The sequence below is a fragment of the Suncus etruscus genome, chromosome 4 (genome assembly GCF_024139225.1).
Source record: "Suncus etruscus isolate mSunEtr1 chromosome 4, mSunEtr1.pri.cur, whole genome shotgun sequence".
In the NCBI taxonomy this organism is placed as follows: Eukaryota; Metazoa; Chordata; class Mammalia; order Eulipotyphla; family Soricidae; genus Suncus; species Suncus etruscus.
In genome coordinates, this window is record NC_064851.1 from 39609621 (window position 1) to 39630675 (window position 21055).

At 42.2% G+C, this 21055-nt stretch overlaps 2 protein-coding genes across 3 annotated transcripts in view; one reads left to right on the top strand and one right to left on the bottom strand.

The window, feature by feature from the left end:
- SELENOF (selenoprotein F) overlaps positions 1-17265 on the bottom strand; it is a 32483-nt gene extending 15218 nt beyond the window's left edge. Inside the window, exons 1-2 of the mRNA XM_049771281.1 lie at positions 17138-17265; positions 11316-11483 (exon numbers count right to left, since the gene is read on the bottom strand). Of these exons, the coding sequence (XP_049627238.1) occupies positions 11316-11483; positions 17138-17221 (252 nt within the window). The 5' untranslated portion in view covers positions 17222-17265. The remainder of the gene's footprint in view (positions 1-11315; positions 11484-17137) is intronic.
- Positions 17266-17839: 574 nt separating this feature from the next.
- HS2ST1 (heparan sulfate 2-O-sulfotransferase 1) overlaps positions 17840-21055 on the top strand; it is a 149883-nt gene continuing 146667 nt past the window's right edge. For both annotated transcript variants that reach the window (XM_049771260.1, XM_049771261.1), the window contains exon 1: positions 17840-18286. In XM_049771260.1, the coding sequence (XP_049627217.1) occupies positions 18163-18286 (124 nt within the window). In that variant the 5' untranslated portion in view covers positions 17840-18162. The remainder of the gene's footprint in view (positions 18287-21055) is intronic.

A 21055-nucleotide genomic window follows, 5' to 3' on the forward strand; every position in this document is an offset into this window, starting at 1 on the left:
TGATGATTAATAATTCAAATTACAGAATGTGGGTGGTAGCAATAGTACAGAGGGCAAGGCATTTGCTTTCATGTAACTGACCTGATTTGATTCTTGCCATCCCATAGGTCCCCAAGAGTAAGCCCTAGCACTGCTGGGTGTGACCCCCCCCAAAAAAAAACAAAAAGCAAAAAACAAAAAAGGGGGAAAACTTACTTCTAAAGTTCATAAACACAGTTGATATCTTGTAAGTTAACTTATTCAGCAGAATTGACCCAGAAGTACAGAGCCAGGAACAAGCCCCAAGTATTGCTGTTTGTGCCCCCCAAACCGAAACAAATAAAAAGCTAAACTTGCAATTCTTTGACTTTCATTCTTAGCATTTCTATTTTTTTTCTTTCAGTACCTGGAGTCAAACTCAGGACTTCACACATACAATGCTAGTACAGTACAGTACATCCTGGATTAGCATTTTGATTTTTTAAAAAACACACTGGCATAAAATAACAACCTTCAGATATCTGTGTTAGAACACCAAATGAAAAGAAATTTAAAAAGCACAGTTAAAGCTGTAAAAATAGTACAGGGCGGAAAGGTGTTTGTTTGCCTTGCATGCAGCAGACCTTGGTTTGATCCCCCTCCATGCCTACCAGGAGTGAATCCCGAGCCCAGAGGCAGGAGTAAGCCCTTGGTATCTCTGGGTGTGGCTCAAAAACAAGTAACAGAAAATGAAAAGCAGCAAGCTTTTCTTGTTGTTGTTTTTGGGTCATAACTCAGGGGTTACTCCTGGCTATGCACTCAGAAATTGTTCCTGGCTTGGGGACCATATGGGACGCCAGGAGATCAAACCATGGTCTGTCCTAGGTCAGCCGGGTGTAAGGCAAACGCACTATCGCTGTGTCACTGCTCTGGCCTTCATATTTTCTTTTCTTTTATACCAAGTAGTTAGGTCTCTCTCCTGTACTCAATAGAAGAGCCTTACTTAGATAGTGAATATTACAGTCTAGGTGATGATTATCTTTTCCCAAATATTACTTATGACTCAGGTTTTTCCCCCTATGGCAGGCTACTGTCAAAGGGTATAAATAGGTCCCACTTCAGCACTATCCCTATTAACTATTTTGTGGTGTGTATGTTGTGTGTGGTTGCATAATCAGTGTGTTTGGGCATCATGTGGTGCTGGAACTAAACTAAACTAAAATTTATGTTAAACATTAAAGAGTTGAATATAATTACCCATTAAAATTTTTTATTAAAGTTCCATTTTGTGGTTAACTAATTTCTTCAAACTAAATATTTAATACAATACTTAATATAATTCTAAGATTGTTATTTTATGTATCTCAATTTTAAATTTAGTGCATTTACCTACTATTTTGAGAAATATGCTCATTTCACTACAAAAAGTCTTTCCTAACAAACAGTACAGGAATATAATGAAGATTTCCCCTCACATTCACCTGACTGTCCTCTCATTATAAAATTTTGATTAGGTATATATAATAATAATTTAGTACGAAAAAGGTGAAAATTATTCATAGTGATTAAATCTAAAGATATCACAACAAAATGGTTTGGATTAACCAGCAAGACAAAAAATAAAAAAAAAAAAGGTTTTTGCTGTTTTCACCAGATAGCTAGTTAGAGTCTAAAATAAGCTCATTTTTAACACTGAACAAAGCTAACTTGTGAGTTATGTAACTTTCCCTGAATTAAAAAAAGTGTTGCATCACCTCAACAGCAAATCTGTAAATATGATCCAAGGCAGAAATATTCTGTTACTCTCCAACGCTGAACAGTTATATTTGCTACTGGCTCTATAAACTGAGGTGTTTTTACTATCTTCAGCAGGATAAGTGAATTAAAAAAAGATATGAGCCTATAAATGCCTCAAGGTTAAGTGATATTTTTCATGGTCCCTGTGATTAGAACATCCACTTTGAAATTTCTCAAGTGTTCAAATGAACAAAGAATAATGTCTTCAGTTTGGACCACAAGTTTGAATTACCTATTTTGAAAACTGCTGTAGTTGGCACCCAAAAACCAGTTAAGTGAGGACATTAAAGATTTGATTCAGCATCAGGATTTTAATTATTATTATTAGTTTTAATGCTCCCCATGTGATTGTAATGGGCAGCCAGGAAGGAAAGCACTACTTTTGAGTTACACACTCAATTATTAAAGAGACAAAACTTGTAAAAACTTGCTTTTGCCATAGTCTGATCAACAGATTGACCAAAATAATTCTAAAAGTCAAACCATGCACATTTACTAAAGCATGAGAAATACTGAAATGAGAGAGAGAAAATGTGTATAAAAGAGATAGAGAGCAACACATAAAGGAGAAACTGTGTACTCAAAAAATAATTCTCATAAACAGGTTAGCAAGAAAATAAGTGTGTAAGGAAGAAGCTTGCCTTGCATGAGTCCAAATTGGACCTAGGTTGGTCCCTGGTATCTCACATGGTCCCCCTGAACACCACTGGGAGCAATTACTGAGTGCAGACCCAGGAGCAACCTGAGTACCATCGGGTATGCCCCAAAACAAAGTTCTCAGGGAAAATGTTTCAACTAAATTGTGCATTTAGTGATCTGTGGCTTTAAATTTTGGGGGTTGTGGGCCGGAGAGATAGCATGGAGGTAAGACGTTTGCCTTGCATGTGGAAGGACGGTGGTTCGAATCCCGGCATCCCATATGGTCCCCCGACCTTGCCAGGAGCGATTGAGCACTGGCGGGTGTGAGTCAAAAAACAAAAAAAAAAAAAATTGAATTTTGGGGGTTGTAAGTTGGTTAAGAGAGCAAACCCAGGGACACATATGTGAGGAATGTACTCTAACATTGGAAGTGCATGCTTGGTCCAGATGTTTTCAATTATAGTTTATTGTTCATCAAGTCAGTGGCACTTTTTCTGGCATTTTAAGTCTAAATTCTATTCTTTTTGTAGTTTCAGAATCGGTCTTGAAAGCAAAAAAGTTATAAACATGCAAGTAACATATATTTCATTTACAGTAGACTAAAAGCTAAAGAAAGGCAAAGACTTAGTGCATGAAAAGCTTTGCATGTAGGAGGGCTAAAAGTTGTCCCAGCACCACAGGAACAAAGTCCCTGTCCCAAAATGCAGGGACAAGGACATTCTCATTCCCATCTACATACAGCGTGAGATTCCCCCGGCATCACTGGATGTCTTTCCCACCCCAAAAAAGAAAGAGAAAAATACACTGGGAGAACATTTCCAAAAAGATATAATCATTGGGGCGAAGAGATAGCATGGAGGTAATGTGTTTGCCTTTCATGCAGAAGGTCATTGGTTCGAACCCCGGCATCCCATATGGTCCCCTGAGCCTGCCAGTAGTGATTTCTGAGCGTGGAGCCAGGAGTAACAACTGAGTGCTGCCGGGTGTGACCCAAAACCAAAAAAAAAAAAAAAAAAAAAGATATAATCATTGTTCTGCTACAAAACATCAATAAAAATGTACAAAATGAAACAAAAGAAACATTTAGAAACATACTCTAAGTTAGACATTCCAAGGATAAAATATGGGGGAAAAATGACTACTTCCTATGCTATGATGAGGAATAAACTCCTTATACATCTAAAACAAATAGTTCCATTAGTAAGAACTGAGATGTAATAAGATTTTCACTCCAAACCAGATACTCCGCTACAAGCATGAAAAATCAAGGGTTACCATTTGGGTAGCAGTATTAGTAGACTTATATTTAGGAATTATCACATGGTAAAAAAAATTAACGAGATGAGTCTTAGAATTGGGCTTTAGGCACATGTCTGGGTAAATCTGCAGTCCACCAGGCTCATTCTGATTCTGGCTCCATAAGGTTCTGAGCACCACTGGGTACCCCAAACAAATGAACAAACAACTAAACTAACTTCAAAACAAATTCCAATTCTTGTGGTGGCACTACTATTACTACTCTAAAAGTGAGTATCAGTTTATCATGCTAATATGAGTCATTAAGGAGATAACTCAAAGGGTGAGGGGGCATTTAATTTTTTGTTTACCGTGTACTGCTCAGGGTTTACTCCTGGCTCTGGGCTCAGAGATCACTCCCGGTGGGACTCAAGAGGACCATATGAGGTGCTGGGGATCAGACACGGGCCAGCCTGCATGCAAGTCAAGCATCCTACCCATGATACCATCTTTTCTGTCCTGTCTTTGTGATTCTTAGACTGAGCTAGAACTGTAGCCACTAAGATCTTTTAAAAAACCAAAAAGTCTTCTTGTTGAATGTTGTCACAATTAGAATAATCTGCTGAAGACATTTATGTTTTTTGAAGAGATCAGTTCATACATATATTGATGCTGCAGACATACTACATAAGGGAAGTTATTTTAAGCTACTGTGAAATTTCTTTAGTGACTACAATTTCACGCACAGTTAGCTTAACCTCCACTTCATCCTTCTGTGTTTTACATACTAGCAGCATTCTGTTTCTGATATAGGTCTAGGCTGAAGATTAAAATTTGCCACTGACTGTCTTGAAATAGTGCTGCTCAAACTGACTTCCAATTACTCTGAAACTGGCTGAAGAATTTCCATGCAAATTGAAAAAAAAACCATTTGGTGTTCTTTTACCAGAATTAAGAAAAATAAATGTGACTTATTTAAAACTGTTTCTTGCTTGGGTTTTAGTATATTCAAATTTAATACAGTCTTTTTTGCTTTTTCTTGTTTTTGGGGTGATGTTCAGGAGTCACTCATGGCAGTATTGGAGGACTGTACGTATGTATTGCCAGGTATTGAACTAGATAGCTACATGCAAGGCTCTGTACTATCTCTTAAGCCCCACTAATATATGCTTTCTGTTTTGTGTTGTTTTGTTTTGGGGCCACAACTGGTGGTGCTCAGGGGTTACTTTTAGCTCTGCACTCAGGAATTATTCCTTGCAGTGCTTGGGGGAACCATAAGGGATACCAAAGATCAAACCGGTGTTGGTGATATGCAAGGCAAATGCCTCACCTACTGTACTATTGCTTTGGCCGTTAATATATTAAAAAAAAAAAATCTCACAGGAACTATTAAAGTCTGCGGCAAACTGAGTAACAGAAATTTACTAATTTTAAATGAAAACTAGAATTAGGATTTTCATTAAAATTAGTATAATACAAAGAGGATGACCTTCAGAAACTAAGTCTGATATTTTACTTCTATATCATTCAAGTTTTAAGTGTAATCTTGTGATGTTCTTAAATTAATGTTTTGAAGATGAGAGGGACAGAATATGAAGGTTAAAAACATGATGCTCCAGGGGCCGGAGTGATAGCACAGCAGTAGGGCGTTTGTCTTGCACAAAGCTGACCCAGGACGTACCGAGGGTTGATCCCCAGCATTCCATATGGTCCCCTGAGCCAGGAGTGATATCTGAACGCATAGCCAGGAGTAACCCTTGAGCATCACCGGGTGCGCCCCCACCCCCACAAAAAAACATGATGCCCTGGATGAAGCCAGTTTCTACCACCATATATGGGGAAATTAGAATAAATTTTATCCTCTCTTTTTTTTCTTTGCTAAACAGTGTCTAGACTTGATGTGAGGATTAAATAGTAAACGTAGGTACAACAAACTAGCACAGGTGAACTAATGTAGTAATTACAATATAATTAAAAGATCCTGGAGTAATTTGCTACTTTAAATTCACAAAGATGGGTAAAAATACAGTTCCTTCAAAAACAGAGGAAAGGGGATACAACTAAAGATGTAAATATTATCAGTCTCGTCTGACTCAGAATGCATGAGAACATGAAGGCATAAACATGAAGACACACACAGAAAGCTGACCTAGTCACATTAGCCTAATTCCAACTAGGTGCACAGTGGTGGTAATGGTGGGATCAAACTATAATCTTTTTTTTTTGGTCCACCCAGCAGTACTCAGGGGTTACTCCTGGCTCTATGCTCAGAAATCGCCCCTGGCAGGCACAGGGGACCATATGGGATGCCGGGGTTTGAACCACCATCCTTGTGCATGAAAAGCAAACGCCTTATCTCCATGCTATCTCTCTGCCCCCCCAAACTATAATCTTAAGTTTATTTTAGGTACTATCTAAGTCCATTTGTTTTGATTTATTGTAATATTGTCATTGCTGATATAAGTTTTTATAATATTATTTGAAAAGTAGATATTTTAAATAAAAAGGTTTTATTATTATTTTTTTTATTTTTAAAATTAAATTCCTAGTTGGCTTCATGCAAAGCAAATGCCTTACTACTGTGCTATTGGCTCCTGCTTTTTTTTTTGTTTTTGTTTTTAGGCCACATACAGTGATGCTAAGGGGTTACTCTTGGCTCTGCGTACAGAAATTACTCCTGGCAGGCTTGGAGAACCATATGTGATGCCGGTGATTGAACACGGTTAGCTTGTGTGCAAGGCAAAAACGCCCTCCCCACTGTGCCCAAAGTTAAATTCTTTAATTGAATCATTATAAGATACAAAGTAATAGTAACAAAGTTGTTGACTGAGCTTCAGTCATACAATGCACAAAACACCCTTTACCAGTGCACATTTTCCACCACCAATGTCCCATTTTCCTCACTCCTCCCTGCCTTTTCTTGCCTGTCTCTATGGCTGACATTCTCCTTTTTTTTTCTTCCTCTCTTTTCACTTCCCTCCTTTCTCCCCTCCAATAGGAGTGCTCAATAGTGGTATGAGGTGTTCTACAGCTAAACTTGTATTGATATTCGTGAATTTTGATATAAGATTTTTCAAAACATCTCTAATAAAAAATGTTCTTCCCAGTTGAGCTTTTCTCCTCCAGAATTTTCTTAAACCTTTAAACTTGTTTCTAAGTATTAGATTAACATAAGAATAATATGAAACACAAATAGAAAACTTAGAAGTAATTGAAATTAATTTAATAGCTCTGGAACTTTGTGGTGCCAGGGATGCAAACTAGGATCCCAGCTAGATGCAAGACAAGTGCTTTACTTCCAATGCTATATCTGTGGCCCTGCTTTTATTTTGTGGTTATGGGCCACATCTAGTAATGCGAAGGGCTTAGGCCTGGCTCTTTTCTCAGGCATCACTCCTGGCAGGGCTGACCAGGAGGAAAAAAAACCCAGGCCAGGTCAGCGGTGTGCAAGGCAACCCTACCTTATTGTATTATTGCTCTGTTCCAATCTCCCATTTCCTATTTTTATTTTTAAAGCAAATTTGATGCTTTTGCTATCAAAGGCTCACTCTTAAATGAGTTAGCATTTCTGAACAGATATATGGAGTGTGCAAGAACAAAATGAAAATTCTGGTAGCATTTCTTTATTATCTGTAAGTGTCAAACATGCTTATATGTAACTGCCATTTTCCTGTTCTATAGACTATACTGTCAATTATTCACGCAGCCATATGGTTATTGCTAAGTAATTCTAATGTAGCTGATGTAAGGCACTAGCTTATAAATACATATACTATAAATGTTTTACTTTTATCAAACTGTTTACTCTAATTAAGATTCCAAAATAAAGCGTAAGACAGCATTGAGATAGGAAAAAAACACTACAATACTCCCACCTATAATCATGTATCAATGAGATAGACCACATAAACTAATACTTTCACACTTGAATATGGCTTTCATCTAAATGTTGGCATGTCCAACATGCCCTGCTTTTATATTTACAACAATATTTTTATTTTTAATTAACTAATTAATTTTTGGTTTTTGGGTCACACCCAGCAGCGCTCAGGGGTTATTCCTCACTTTATGCTCAGAAATCACTCCTGACAGGGTCCTTATGCAATGCAAATACCCTACTTACATGCTATCTCTCCAGGCCCTACAATAATATTTAAAAAAGTTTTTTTATTATATTTTGGTTCACTAGGATTATTGAAACTATTCGCTTATATTGTGGAAAATACAAAAGCTTCATTAGAAGTAGATACATTTAAAAAGTTAGATACCAAAAAAAAGATACTGGGAATGAAAAACAACAGTGGAAAATAAAAGTATATTTGAGTATATTTTGTAGTTTTTTTTTTTGTATAATATTAATCTGTATAAGTTAGGCATCTATTAACTGGCAGATCATTTGCCTGCTGTTATTACTGAACAAAAACTAGTGATATATGTCAATATACCACACACAGGTCAATTCATAATTTTTTTTTTTTTTGGTTTTTGGGTCACATCTGGTGATGCTCAGGGCTTACTCCTGGCTATGTGCTCAGAAATCACGCCTGGCTTGGGGGATATGGGATGATGGGGGACTGAATCGCAGTCCATCCTAGGTCAGCCACATGCAAGGGAAACGCTTTACCGCTGTGCCACCACTGCAGCCCCATCAATTCATAATTTAAGGAACATAATGAAGTAGGGATTCAAAGTTTGGTTCTTCCGACATTACGACACAAAATAGGAGTATTACGAAGGGTAACTAAATAAGAAGAGTAAGTGAACATTGTTTTTATATGCATCTGGTTTACAGTTTAGGCACATAGAAAATAAAAACACTTATTTATTTTACCTCTGGCCATAAATATATGTGTATGTTTGTGTAATATAAGACTTTGTTAAAGGGTCAGAGTAATAGTACAGCAGGTAAGTGTTTGCTTTGCACACAGCTGGCCTGGGCTAAAATACTCTGCACAATCTATGGTCCCACTAGCCTCACCAGGAAAACAAAAGAAAAAGATTTTCTATTACACAACTCTTGCTATTTAATTTTTCTAAGATTGGTATCTAAGGAAAAATATCATTATTGGTTTTGTAAATGGTACCATATAATAGTAACTTAATGATACAAATTCTTCCAGCAATTTGTGAATATTTTATTAAAGAACAAACTAAATCTCTTTCCTCTCTTCCCCTCAATCCCTCTCCTCTTCCTTCACCTCATCTCCCCTTCCTATACTTTACCCTTCCCTTCTCTTCCCTCCCCTCCCCTCTTCACTCTTCCTCTCCCTTCTTTCTTCCCTTTCCTTTCCCTTTTGTTTTCTTCTCCTGCTCTCCCCTCCTCTCCTCTTCTTCCCCCTCCCTACCCTCCTTTAATGGGAAAAAATACTAAAAAAGAGGAAAGGTTGTATAACTAAATTCTATGTTTTTTAAAGCATTTATCTATAAAAAGATAGAAGAGGAAAAATGAAAGAAGCTAGCACCGAATGGGTGTAGTCTATTCAAGGAAAAGAATTGTAAAGACACTTCTGCAAATGCAGGGCATGAGGGGTTGAAGAGGGAACACCCTAAATTCTAACTCTACTTAAAATCAAGTTTTAGAAACTTTAGACTTTGTGGTCCAGAGTGATAGTACAGCAGGGAGGGTGTTTGCTTTGCAAGTGGCAACCCATACACTGCTCCAAGCACTACTAGGATTGATTCCTAAGCGTAGAGCCAGGAGTAATCCCTGAGCAATGCTGGGAATAGCCAAACCCCTTCCAAAAAACAAAACAAACAAAATAACACCAAAAACCCCAAACCAAAAAGATCAACCAAACAAACAGAAAAACAAAACAAAGACTTTAGGCTTTGTTTATGTGCAGTCAAACCATAAAATATATTACTGACATGTGTAAGTCTGAGTAAAAAGCAGAGACTTTGAAAGTCCACTTTATGATATTTAGAACACAAATGGCAGGGGCCAGAGAGATAGCTTGGAGGTAGGGCGTTAGCCTTGCATGGAGAAGGATGGTGGTTTGAGTCCTGGCATCCCATATGGTCCCCTGAGCCTGCAGGAGTGATTTGAGCAGAGCCAGGAGTAATCCTTGAGTGCTGCCAGGTATGACCCAAAAACCACACACACACACACACAAATAAAAAGAACACAAACGAGAAATATTAAATTGTGGTTAAGTCTAACATATATATATATATATATGTTTAGTTTTGGGGCTATATATGGAAGTGCTCAGGAGTCACTTCCTGCTTGGTGCTGATGCACCCTGGCAGTGGTTGGGTGACCAAGTGGTACTGGGAGATCAAACATGGGGAATGCAAAGTATTTGCTCTAGCCCTTTGGACTATTTCCTTAGCACCTGAATCTAGTGTTTTTAAAGCCTATCTACTTATTTTCCTTTTAAGAACTATACAAATGTTAGAAATACTTATTTCCAATAAAATCGTTGTCAGAAAGATTGACAAACTATAACTATACAAACAAGAGAATATTAAAAAGAAACAGTAAAAATCTGTTAACGTTTTTTCTCATTCCAACAGAAATCAAATTAACTTAGCTGTACTTGGACAAGATAATGTTCATTTCAGCATAGTTTATGATTTAGAGATCAAAGAGCTTTAATGAAAAGAAAAAAGTGGAAAAAGTCCACTATTAATTTGGAAACAGAACTAAGTTTACTGGATAATTAAAATTACTTTGGCTATTTCCAGGTATTGAAGGTAAAGGTTAACTGAAAATATTAGTAACAGGTATGTAACGACTGTCTATAATTTTGTGTGCAGTACTTGATTTTTATTTCAAATTTCTTTATATGACTGGAATTTGATTATAAATGGATAAAAGCATTCATGAGTTCTTTTCTGGCATTATGTGGCCAGAATTAGGATTACTGGAGAGCATTAGAAGCATCCTATATTGATTTTACAGTTCCTCTGCTAGACAGCGATAGTAGAAGTGGTCTAGGGTTTACAACTCTTTTTCCTTCTTCCTCTTTGCTTTGACTGCTCTAAAGCTAGACAAAAAGTCAGTTAAGTTTCTGAAAAACTAGAGGATTTACAGGGTTTTTATTGTTTGTTTTTGGGCCATACCTAGGGGCAAATGGGTTACTCCTGCTTCTTTGCTCAGAAATTACTCCCAAAAGGTTCAGGAGATCATATGGGTTGCTGGGGATCAAACATGTTGGCCATGTGCAAGGCAAAACACTCTACCTGCTGTGCTATTGCTTTGGCCTCAGTTCACTTTTTTTTTTTATTAATTTCTTTTTAAAGTCATACCCATTGAATGCTCTATGCCCCAGGGCTGTCTATGGCAGTGCTCAGGAGTCTAAGAAAGACCAGGGATTGGGGCTGGAGTGATAGCACAGTGGTAAGGCGTTTGCCTTGTACACGGCCAACACAGGACAGACCCCAGTTGAAATCCTGGCATCCCATATGGTCCTCTGAGCCTGCAGGAGCAACTTCTGAGTGCAGAGCCAAGAGTAACCCCTGAGCGCTGCTGGATGTGACCCAAAAACCAAAACCAAAACCAAACAAAAGAGATGCCAGGGATTGAACCTGGGCCTTCTGGCAAAGCATGTACTCAATTCAAGTTACTACTGCCCTCATTAAGCAATTTAATAATTTAACTCATCTCAAGAAATAAACATCAATGAACAGTTGAATATAAAGTTACACACACACTCCCACATACATATATCACAGAGCAATACCTTTTTACTTTCAAATTGCGCTTCCTCTTGACAGCAGCCTTTACAGTCAGGTTCTAGCTGAAGCAGGCTGAATTGTCCAAGAAGATCACAGGAGCTACAGAGCAAGTTGCTGGAGTAGCCTAATTCTCTACATGCTTCCGAGGAAAACTCAGCCCCCAAGGCAGACACCTAAAAACAACAAGAGAAATAAAACATAATTCCATTTTTATGTTAAAAAACTTTCAAAACAGGGCTGAAGTGGTAGCACAGCAGGTACGGCATTTGCCTTGCAAGTGGTTCACTGGGGTTTGATCTCCAGCATTCCAAATGGTCCCCCCAGCCTGCCACAAGTGATTTCTGCATGCAGAGCCAGCAGTAAACCTTGAGCACTGCAGTGTGAGCCCCCCAACAAACAAATAAACAAACAAACATGCACTAAGGAATTACTCAGAGGCTGTTGGGTTATCAAAACTAGGTCAGCCACATGTGGCAAGCACCCTACCCTCCGTCCTATCTCTTTAGCCCTAAGCAAGTAGAATTTTCAAGTAAAAAAATAACTAAGGCTCTGACTTAGGAAATAATGATTGCATTTAAAGTCAGAAAAAATGCACAGCAGTGGAGCTCTTATCAAATAGAATATTAATAAAAAATGTCCCCCCTCCAAAATAATATTTTATTGGAGGGGTGTGGGCCACATTTAGCATTACTTGGGAAGCACTGCTGGCTCTGGTGATCACTTCCTGCAATGCTGGGGGTTCCTGTGGTGCCAGAAATTTAAGAAGAATAGGCCATATGCAAGGCAAGCACCATAACCCCTATATTATATTTTTACATTTTTAAAAAATAACAGTGATTTACCAAGTTGTTTATAATACAGTAGTTTCAGGCATTATATATTCAAACACCAGACCCACCACCAATATGACTTTCTCTTTACCAGTGTCCCTAATCCCGCCCCCAGCCTGCCCCTTTACAGGCACAAATTTACTTCATATTGTTTGTTATAGCAAAAAGACAAATGAAATCATTAAAAATTAGATCAACAAGAGTCAATTTGAAATAATTTTTATATCTCTCCATGGTGTTACTTAAAGGCAATGTCTGAAGTTTTTTTTTAAAACTTTATTCACTGATGAATTGATTGTTTTTGGGGGTCACACCCAGCTGTGCTCAGGGGTTACTCCTGGCTCTGCCCTCAGAAAATGCCCCTGGCAGGTTGGGAAAACCACAAGGAGTGCTGGAATCGAACCAGGTCCTTCCCAGGCAAACGCTCCACCACTGTGCTATCTCTCCGGCCCCAATGTCTAAGGCTTTACCTGGCCGTAGCTGGTGCTTCTGTGTTACTTAGGCTCACTGAGCTTGACAGGTTTCTATGGAGCTTTCACACTGGATTTCTTGTGATACTACTGAGCTGAGATGGCAAAATGGCTTTTTCTTTTTGGGCCAGCAGAGCTCAAGGTTTCTTCTTGGTTTTGCACTCTGGAATCACTTCTGGCTGGGCTTAGGATCCATATGATATGGTGGGGAATCAAATCCAGGCTGGCTACATCTAAGGCAAATATCTTACGTGATCACTGTACTTTGACCCCAACTGTAAAATTTTGAAGTGCCATAATCTATTGATCCAGGATCACAATCAGCTGCACAGCCCAGGATCTACGATTTGAAACAAATTTGGTGGCTTTTCAGTTTCCCAAGTTTATGCTGCGGAGCTGGGTTGTTTGTTTATTCTCAGGGGTTACTCCTGGGTAGGCACTCAGAAACCGCTCCTGGCTTGGGGGACCATATGGGACGTCGGGGGATCAAACCAAGGTCTGTCCTAAGTTAGCCATGCGCAAAGCAAAGGCCTTACTATTTGAGCCACTGCTCTGATCCCTAGGGTTGTTTTATTTTTATTTATTTTTCTTTTGTTTTGTATTTTTTTGGGCCACACCCGGTGACGCTCAGGGGTTACTCCTGGGTATGTGTCAGAAGTCGCTCCTGGCTTGGGGGACCATATGGGACGCCGGGGATCGAACCACAGTCCGTCCTAGGCTAGTGCTTGCAAGGCAGATACCTTACCTCTAGTGCCACCATGCCGGCTATTTTTGTCAGAGGATGTAGGCTGTAGTGCTGGGCAGCTGAAATTCATGTGGATAGGGAATCTGTCTACACCCACTCTGAGTATTCCCCAGAGGTATCAGCCAGATCAGCTATCTGGGAAGGTGGTGGCCATTACCGTATTTTCCGGCGTATAAGACGACCCCCTAATTTTACAGTTAAAACATAGGTTTAGGCCTATATTTACTATATAAGTAGAATTTCCTGTGCTGCAACTGTATCTTACACAGTGAGCCAATCACAACAAGCAAAGGTTCAAAAGTTATACTGTAATAGACTTCCTCTGTGACTCTGGCCAATCTGAGCAGGCTTTTTACAGTGTAGATTCGGGTACAGAACACTGTCTAATTTGCATGCATAAAAAGTCTGCTTGGATTGGCTGAGTTAGAGAGGCGGTCCGAGCAGCCTGGCAGTGATTGGTGCAGGATCGAGTTGGAAAATTTGTTTTGTGTCAATATTCAGCCAATTTTCGTATGGGGGGGGGGAGAGATATACTTGGCGTATAACCCGATTTTCGGTTGACTTTTTTTTGTTTCAAAAGTGGTCTTATATGCCGGAAAATACAGTAATTCCTTCTGGAGTTTGGTAGAGGAGCCATTCTGCTCTAGAGCCAGCAAGATGACTGTATGGCATATTCAGATTAATATTTTTAAAGTAATGTAAAGTAAATTTCACTTATAATTTTACTTTCTTTTTTTTTGGGGGGGGGGGCCACACCCATTTGATGCTCAGGGGTTACCCCTGGCTAAGCGCTCAGAAATCGCCCCTGGCTTGGGGGGACCATATGGGACGCTGGGGGATCGAACCGCTAGCGCTTGCAAGGCAGGCACCTTACCTCTAGTACCACCTCGCTGGCCCAATAATTTTACTTTCAAGTAAGTCATATATTACAGAGTCAGGAAAAACAGCAGTCTTAAGTTCTTGTAAAATTATAGCCAAGGAAAACTTTTGAGAGAAGTGCTAGTAAATGTAATGTAAGGCAAACTAACTTACTCCTGGCTTAGTTTCCTTCCTTCTCTATAGAGTAGAATTTATCTAAAATGCAAGGTTTAACCTACATTCTACTTCCAAGGTGGCAAAACACATTCACTGAGAACTGAATGGGCCAGAATGACAGCACAGAAGGTAGGGCGTTTGCCTTGTATTCAGAAGGCCTGGGTTTGATCCCCAGCATTCTAAATAGAGTGTCCCTAGTCTGCAAGAGTAATTCTTGAGTGCAGAGCCATAAGTCCAGGAGTAATCCCTGAGCACATCCAAGTTTGGCCCAAACAAACAAATTCTACTTGCAACCTGGTTACACTGGTGGCAGGAGGGGGCCAGAGATAGCACAGAGGTAGGGTGTTTGCCTTGCACACAGCCAGTCCAGGACAGAGGGTGGTTTGAATCCTGGTATCTCATATGGTCCGCCGTGCCTGCCAGGAGCGATTTTTGAGTGCAGACCCAGGAGTAACCCTTGAGTGCTGTTGGGTGTAACCGTCCCCCCAAAAAAATTGGTGACAGAAAATGAACACCAATGAAGGGATGAATACTGAAATCCTATGACTAAAACTCAATCATTAACAACTTTTTAACTCTATCTTACAGTGATGCAATAAAAAAGAGACAATCAAATAAATATGTAGAGGGAGGTCAGAGAGATAGAATAGACGAGGTAGGATAAGGTGCTAACTTTGCACACAGTTGACCATGATTCAATCCCAAGGATCAGATAACGTCTGAAAACCCCTGTCAGAAGTGATTCTTGAGCGCAGAGCCAGGAGTAAGGTTTGAGTACCATAGGCATGTCAGTCTCCCCCAGTCCCCGAAATTCACAGGTCAAAAGTACATATCTTTGGGCCCGGAGAGATAGCACAGCGGTGTTTGCCTTGCAAGCAGCCGATCCAGGACCTAAGGTGGTTGGTTCGAATCCCGGTGTCCCATATGGTCCCCCGTGCCTGCCAGGAGCTATTTCTGAGCAGACAGCCAGGAGTAACCCCTGAGCACTCCCGGGTGTGGCCCAAAAACCCAAAAAAAAAAAAAAAAAAAAAAAAAAAAGTACATATCTTTGCATTGTGGGAACTCAAGGCACTTTTAAGATTGGATAACAGAACTCTGGATGGTGGACGTAGAGTAGAAAATGTGTAAGTGACTCTAGGGAATTGAAAAAGGACCACACACTTTTCAATAATGGGTATTTTAATTCTAATTGGAGAATTAAAGAATCTACCTTTACTTTTTTGCTTTACTTTTACGAAAGCAAATAGACAAGATAGGAGTTTCTAGAGGAACATAGCGGAGACTCCGACTCTCCTCAAATCTTATACTGATTCACAAAAAAATGATGTTTTTTTTTTTTGGTTTTTGGGTCACACCCGATGACGCTCAGATTACTACTGGCTATGCGCTCAGAAATTGCTCCTGGCTTGGGGGATCGAACCGCCTGCTGTCAGTCCTAAGTCAGCCGCGTGCAAGGCAAACGTCCTACTGCTGCGCCACTGCTCCGGCACCCCTAAAAAGGTTTCTTGGTAGAAAACTTCGGAACTCTCAGCTAAGAAATCAAGTACAGAATTAAGCTAATACACCGAAGAAACAATACAGAGGGAAGGCACAAATCTTGCACATAGCTAATTCAGGGTGCTTGCTAGCAACCCCTTGAGCTTCACTGGAAGAGTCATCATCACTGAAAGCAGAGCCAGGGGTAAGCCTGGAGCATGGCAGGGCATGTCAACCCTCACTAGTCGAATATAACCAAGTTTTGAAAGTTCCCACCACAAAGCTCATTTTAAGAGTCTTATTACTTACACAGCAAAACATGCATTGTAAAGTTCTTTGGAATCGGCCTATATCTGTTTCGTAAACGAACGGAAATGAAGTCAAAACTACCATTTCCTCAAAGATTAGGAACTCACTGTTCTATTATGGAGTCAAATGAAATGCAAAATGTGTGTTAGCATGGTCTGATCTTAAGTGTGAAGTCTCGTTTTGAGAAAAACCAGTTTATGAATGAAAAGCATGCTTTGTGATGGGTCCGCATATTTTACTGCAAGTTTTTTTTTGTTTGTTTTTTGGGTCAAATCAGGCTGCGCTCAGGAGCCACTCCTGGCTCTATGCTCAGAAACCGCCCCTGGCAGGCACAGGGGACCAAATGGGATGCCGGGATTTGAACCACTGTCCTTCTGCATGCAAGGCAAATGCCTTACCTCCAGGCTATCTCTCGGGCCCCTGTAACAGCTTCTTTAAATATTTCATCTAAACGCATCCAACAGTCATGGGACTGCTGAGAAGAGCCGAGCAAAACGTGTCTGAAAATTAGAGGGCGTGAATAAAAGACACTGAATCTGGAGATTTGGAGATGCTTCCTAGCCTCGATTTCCTAAATTTCCTACATTTCCAACTTTCCCAAATTTGGGGGCGGGGGGAGTCCTAGTCCCTAAGTTTCTTGCTCTAGAAGAAAATTTCCATTTCCTACCTAGATCGAGGCCTTTCCCCCCACCCCAACCGTGTGACAGATTTGCAGCGATGCAAGAGAAAATGAATCCGGAGTCAGGAGAGGAGAAAGGGGCGCAGGCAACTCGGGCCAGGGTGGACAAGAATTTAGGGCAGGGCTGGCTAAGTAAGCCACGTCTCAGGCAGCTACTAGAGTCGTCCCTTAGGAAGCCCACGTCTCCCACCCAGCTGCGTGCGATATCGGAATGCAATCTTCCAGGGCGCCACGGCTCCAGGTTGCCCTGAAGTTGCGGCGTTGATGAGTGAACTTCACTCACCGCTTGCAGCACCGTCGCCAACAGCATCCGCAGCCCAAACGCCGAGCCGAGTCGTGGCCCTAGCTCGCCCGCCATCGTTCCCATCTTCCGGTAAGGTCTCCGGCGCAGCGAAGACCCGCTTTACTAGGGGTGTCTACTTCAGAGCCTGATCCAAAAACCGGATGTCAGGGTCACGCCTATCAAAGCTCCCATTCTGCAGAGATATTTCTAACCTCATTACCTTAAAGAAGCTCAAACCTCTATCTATCTACTAGAAATTCAACGCCTTCGGGTTTTTTGAATAACCCAAATCAGGCACTTGTCTAAACTCCTCTCCCCTGAGCCTCTTAGGGAATCCATCCTGCCATTCACGACAATTCCTCCAGCCCTCTTAGAAGCTCCGCCCTCCTTTTGTCGCTTTTAGCCAATCGGAGAGCTTTCTGGTAGAGCTCCGGACCAATCGTAGCACGTACCGAGAGCGCAGCCGCCGCTGGGGGCTTTTTTTTTTCTTTTTTTTTTGGTCCAATCAGCGTCTCCGAACGAGAGCCTGAGGCGGGGCTTCTGGTTGCCGAGCAGCGTGCGTAGATGCGTGCGCGTGGAGGCGGAAGGAGGCGTGTCCGGGGCGTGTCCGAGGGCGGCGCAGTCGCAGCCGCAGCGCCCGGTGGAGGAGCGCGCGCGGCCGCGAGCGAGCGAGGAAGGCGGGCAGGCAGGCGAGCAGGCGGGCGCAAGGGGGTCGGGCACGGAGGCTCTAGGAACCGGGGAGCAGCGATCGGAGCCGGGCGGCGTGACGTGACGGCTCCCCGCTGCTGCTTTAGCTCGTGCGGGCTTCCGAGGAGAGAGGGCGACGGCTGAGGGGGTCGTCGGAGCAGCGGGCGCCGGCCGAGGGCGCGCCAAAGGGGGGTCGCTGGCTGCGGCGATTTCTCTGCCCGTCGCGCTCTCTTGGCCTCTCCCTCTCCATCGGCGGGCTTTGGGGGGCTCTCGGCGTCGGGGTCCCGATCCCCGCCCCCCCGCGGTATGTCTTGATCCCCCTGATCGCGGCGGGGTTCATGGGTCTCCTCCGGAGCATGATGCCGCCCAAGTCGCAGCAGCTGGCGGTGGTGGTCTTCGTGATGGCGATGCTCTTCTTGGAGAACCAGATCCAGAAGCTGGAGGAGTCCCGCGCCAAGCTAGGTGAGGAAGGCAACCCACCCGACCGCGCGAGGCCGGGAGAGATAGAGAGACGGGGGAGCCCGGGCGTCGCCTTCGGGGCGTCTGGGCATTTGGTCCGACCGGGTGGGGGTGTGTGCCTGCACCCCGAGACGGAGCCAGCTTGCAAAATGAGGCGTTTGGGGCTCAGAGGGGTGCCCCGGGCGCGCGTCAAGTGGCAATGTGGGTGGGTGGGTGGGGGTTCAGGTTCAGGGTGGGCTCCTCGAGAAGGCACCCCTGAAGACGGCGACGTTTTGGTGGGCAGAAAGCGGGAGCGAGAAGCCAGGGGGCTCGGGCACCCCTCCGGAGCCCGTTCGAGCTGCCGAGGGAGGCGGATCGCGGGAGCCCCAGTGATTTTGCCCGGGTTGTGGGGGGGCATTCTTTCCCTCGGTGCGCCTCCGGGCACCTGCTGACGACGGGGTTGGGAAGCTGCGGAGCACCAGGAGCTGAGAGCGAGGGTTTGAGATTGGGTCAAATGCAACTCTCCTTGGGGAACCCCCCCCCCCCTGCTGGCTCTGGTGTTGGGGGGCAGCGAGGGAACCTTGCGACACCCCGGAGGAGCAAACTGTTCAACTAGGACGAGAAAGCAGATTTCAAAGCCTCCGACTGTTCCCCCCCCCCCACACACACATCGATGTGGTTCCAGGTGGTGGTGTCTCAGCTCAGGGTCTCTCTTTTCTTAGTCCCGAAGCTGCCCAAATGGCTTGAACTTGAGGACCGAGAAAGAGGCTTGCTGGTCGAGGTGACTCCAGAAAAGGAGCCTAGACCGAAAGGGAGTTCCAGAGAGAGTGAAGTCAGCGAAAGGAAACATTTTTGCAAGATTGTGCATACTGCAAGATTGTGCATACTTAAAAAAGAAAAGGGGAAAAATAAAATAAACCCCCAAACCCAGCACGTCCGGACGACTTTGAAACTCTAGTTCACTGCCGATTGCTTACCGCGTGGTTCTAGGGCTCCGAAGTACGCAGAGTCCAAGTGAGATGTTGTGAAATAGCACAGTGCCAGAATCCCTGGCACTCTAGCGTAAGGGGCTTTGCTGGGGGCGTTTGCCAGAGCTCCAGAGTGGGAAAGAAGGTGTGTTGACATGACAATCAGCGGTCAGTTTTGACTTAAAAACGGTATTTGGCTTTCCAATAATGAGCTCCGTGCGGTAATTTGAATATGGAGGCGGACTAGGTAGTGTTTTTCGTGCGTGCACTTTCACCCCAAGCTGCAGTTTAAATGTGTGTGTGTGTTTGGAAGTCCAATACAATACAATCAGTAGTAGTGTATTAAAAAGTAACAACTGGATGTTGTGGATGGAGATTAATTAGGAAAAAAATGTGTTGGAAAGTAGTATTAATGTTGAACAGTAACTGTAGCTCTTGTTTTGGTACCCTTAGAGAAAGCTCTGGAGAGGTTGTAAGTTGGGGGGCTGCGGCGGAAGCTGGGAGGGGGTCTGCAGTAAAAGTTCATCTCAGCCCTGAGCTCCCTCAGCTCTAGGGTAAAATTTACTTAGGACACTTTTGAAGAGATATCAGACACTATGACTTTATTAGTATGTGGCATATGGGAAAAATAGTCACTTTAAATATTGAATGCTGGCCAATAAGCTCCTTTTTTGTTGGATTCATTTGGGGACATGTATGCTCATATTCTGCCATCATTTATGATCTAAAGAAAAGGACTCTTTTAAGAGAAAGTTGAGATTTAATTTAAATTTTAAATTCATGGATGCTGGAGCCATAGCACAGTGGGTAATGCTCAGTAGTAAGTAGTGCCCAGGTTCAACCCCTGGCATCCCATACGGTCCCCAGAGGCAGCCAGGAGTGATTTCTGAGCGCAGACCCAGGATTAACTCCTGAGTACTGCCAGGTGTGGGTTAAAGACCAAAAAAACCAACCAACCAACCAACCAACCAACCAAACAAACAAAAACCCAAAAAACTAAGTTTCTACTTGTAGACGCGTTACAATGGATTAAGGTACCTTCATTTGTTAAATTTTTCCTTCCTTGAACTTTTTAATTTTTAAAAGTGGTTTTCAGTCCTTGAACTTTTTAATATTTAAAAGTGGTTTTCAAATGCCAACATAAATTATTTTAAAAGGAAAATTCTATCATAATGTTGAAAGCCACAGGTAGAAATGAACTTGCTTTTTATGAAAAAAAAATTTTTTTTTTGAGGTGGAGGCATTCTCATTTGTGCTGTGTTCTTTGTCTGGGGTAGCTTCTGATGGTGTTGATGCTCTCAGGCATCATCTCAGGTGCTTAACACTGGCACACTGGCGCTTAAAACATTGAGGTGTCTCACAGGCTCCCTTCCTTTTTTTGGAGGGGTATACCTGGCTATAATCAGTTGTTGGCCCTGTCCTCAGGGAAACCATATGGGGTGCTGGGGATCAAACTCTGGTGTTGGGTATCGATCTCTGGTTAGTCGTATACAAGAGGCAAGCATCTTACTTGCTGTACTATTTCTCTTGCCCTCTTGTCTCTTTTCATGATATCTTTTTAAATTATAATGATATCTTTTTAAATTATAAAAAACAACAACCACCCTTAAATCCCACCAGTATTTTAAGTGTGAATCAAAATAGCTCTAAGGAGAGAGAGGAGGCTTAAATACAGAGCACTTGAAGGAACTAATCATTCTCTGGAGAGGCAAAATCGTGCCAAAAATGTTATCAGCAGTCTTTTTGTTTTTCTTTTTGGTTTTTGGGCTATACCACTTGCCCTCAGAGGTTACTCCTGGCTCTTTGCTCAGAAATCGCCCCTGGC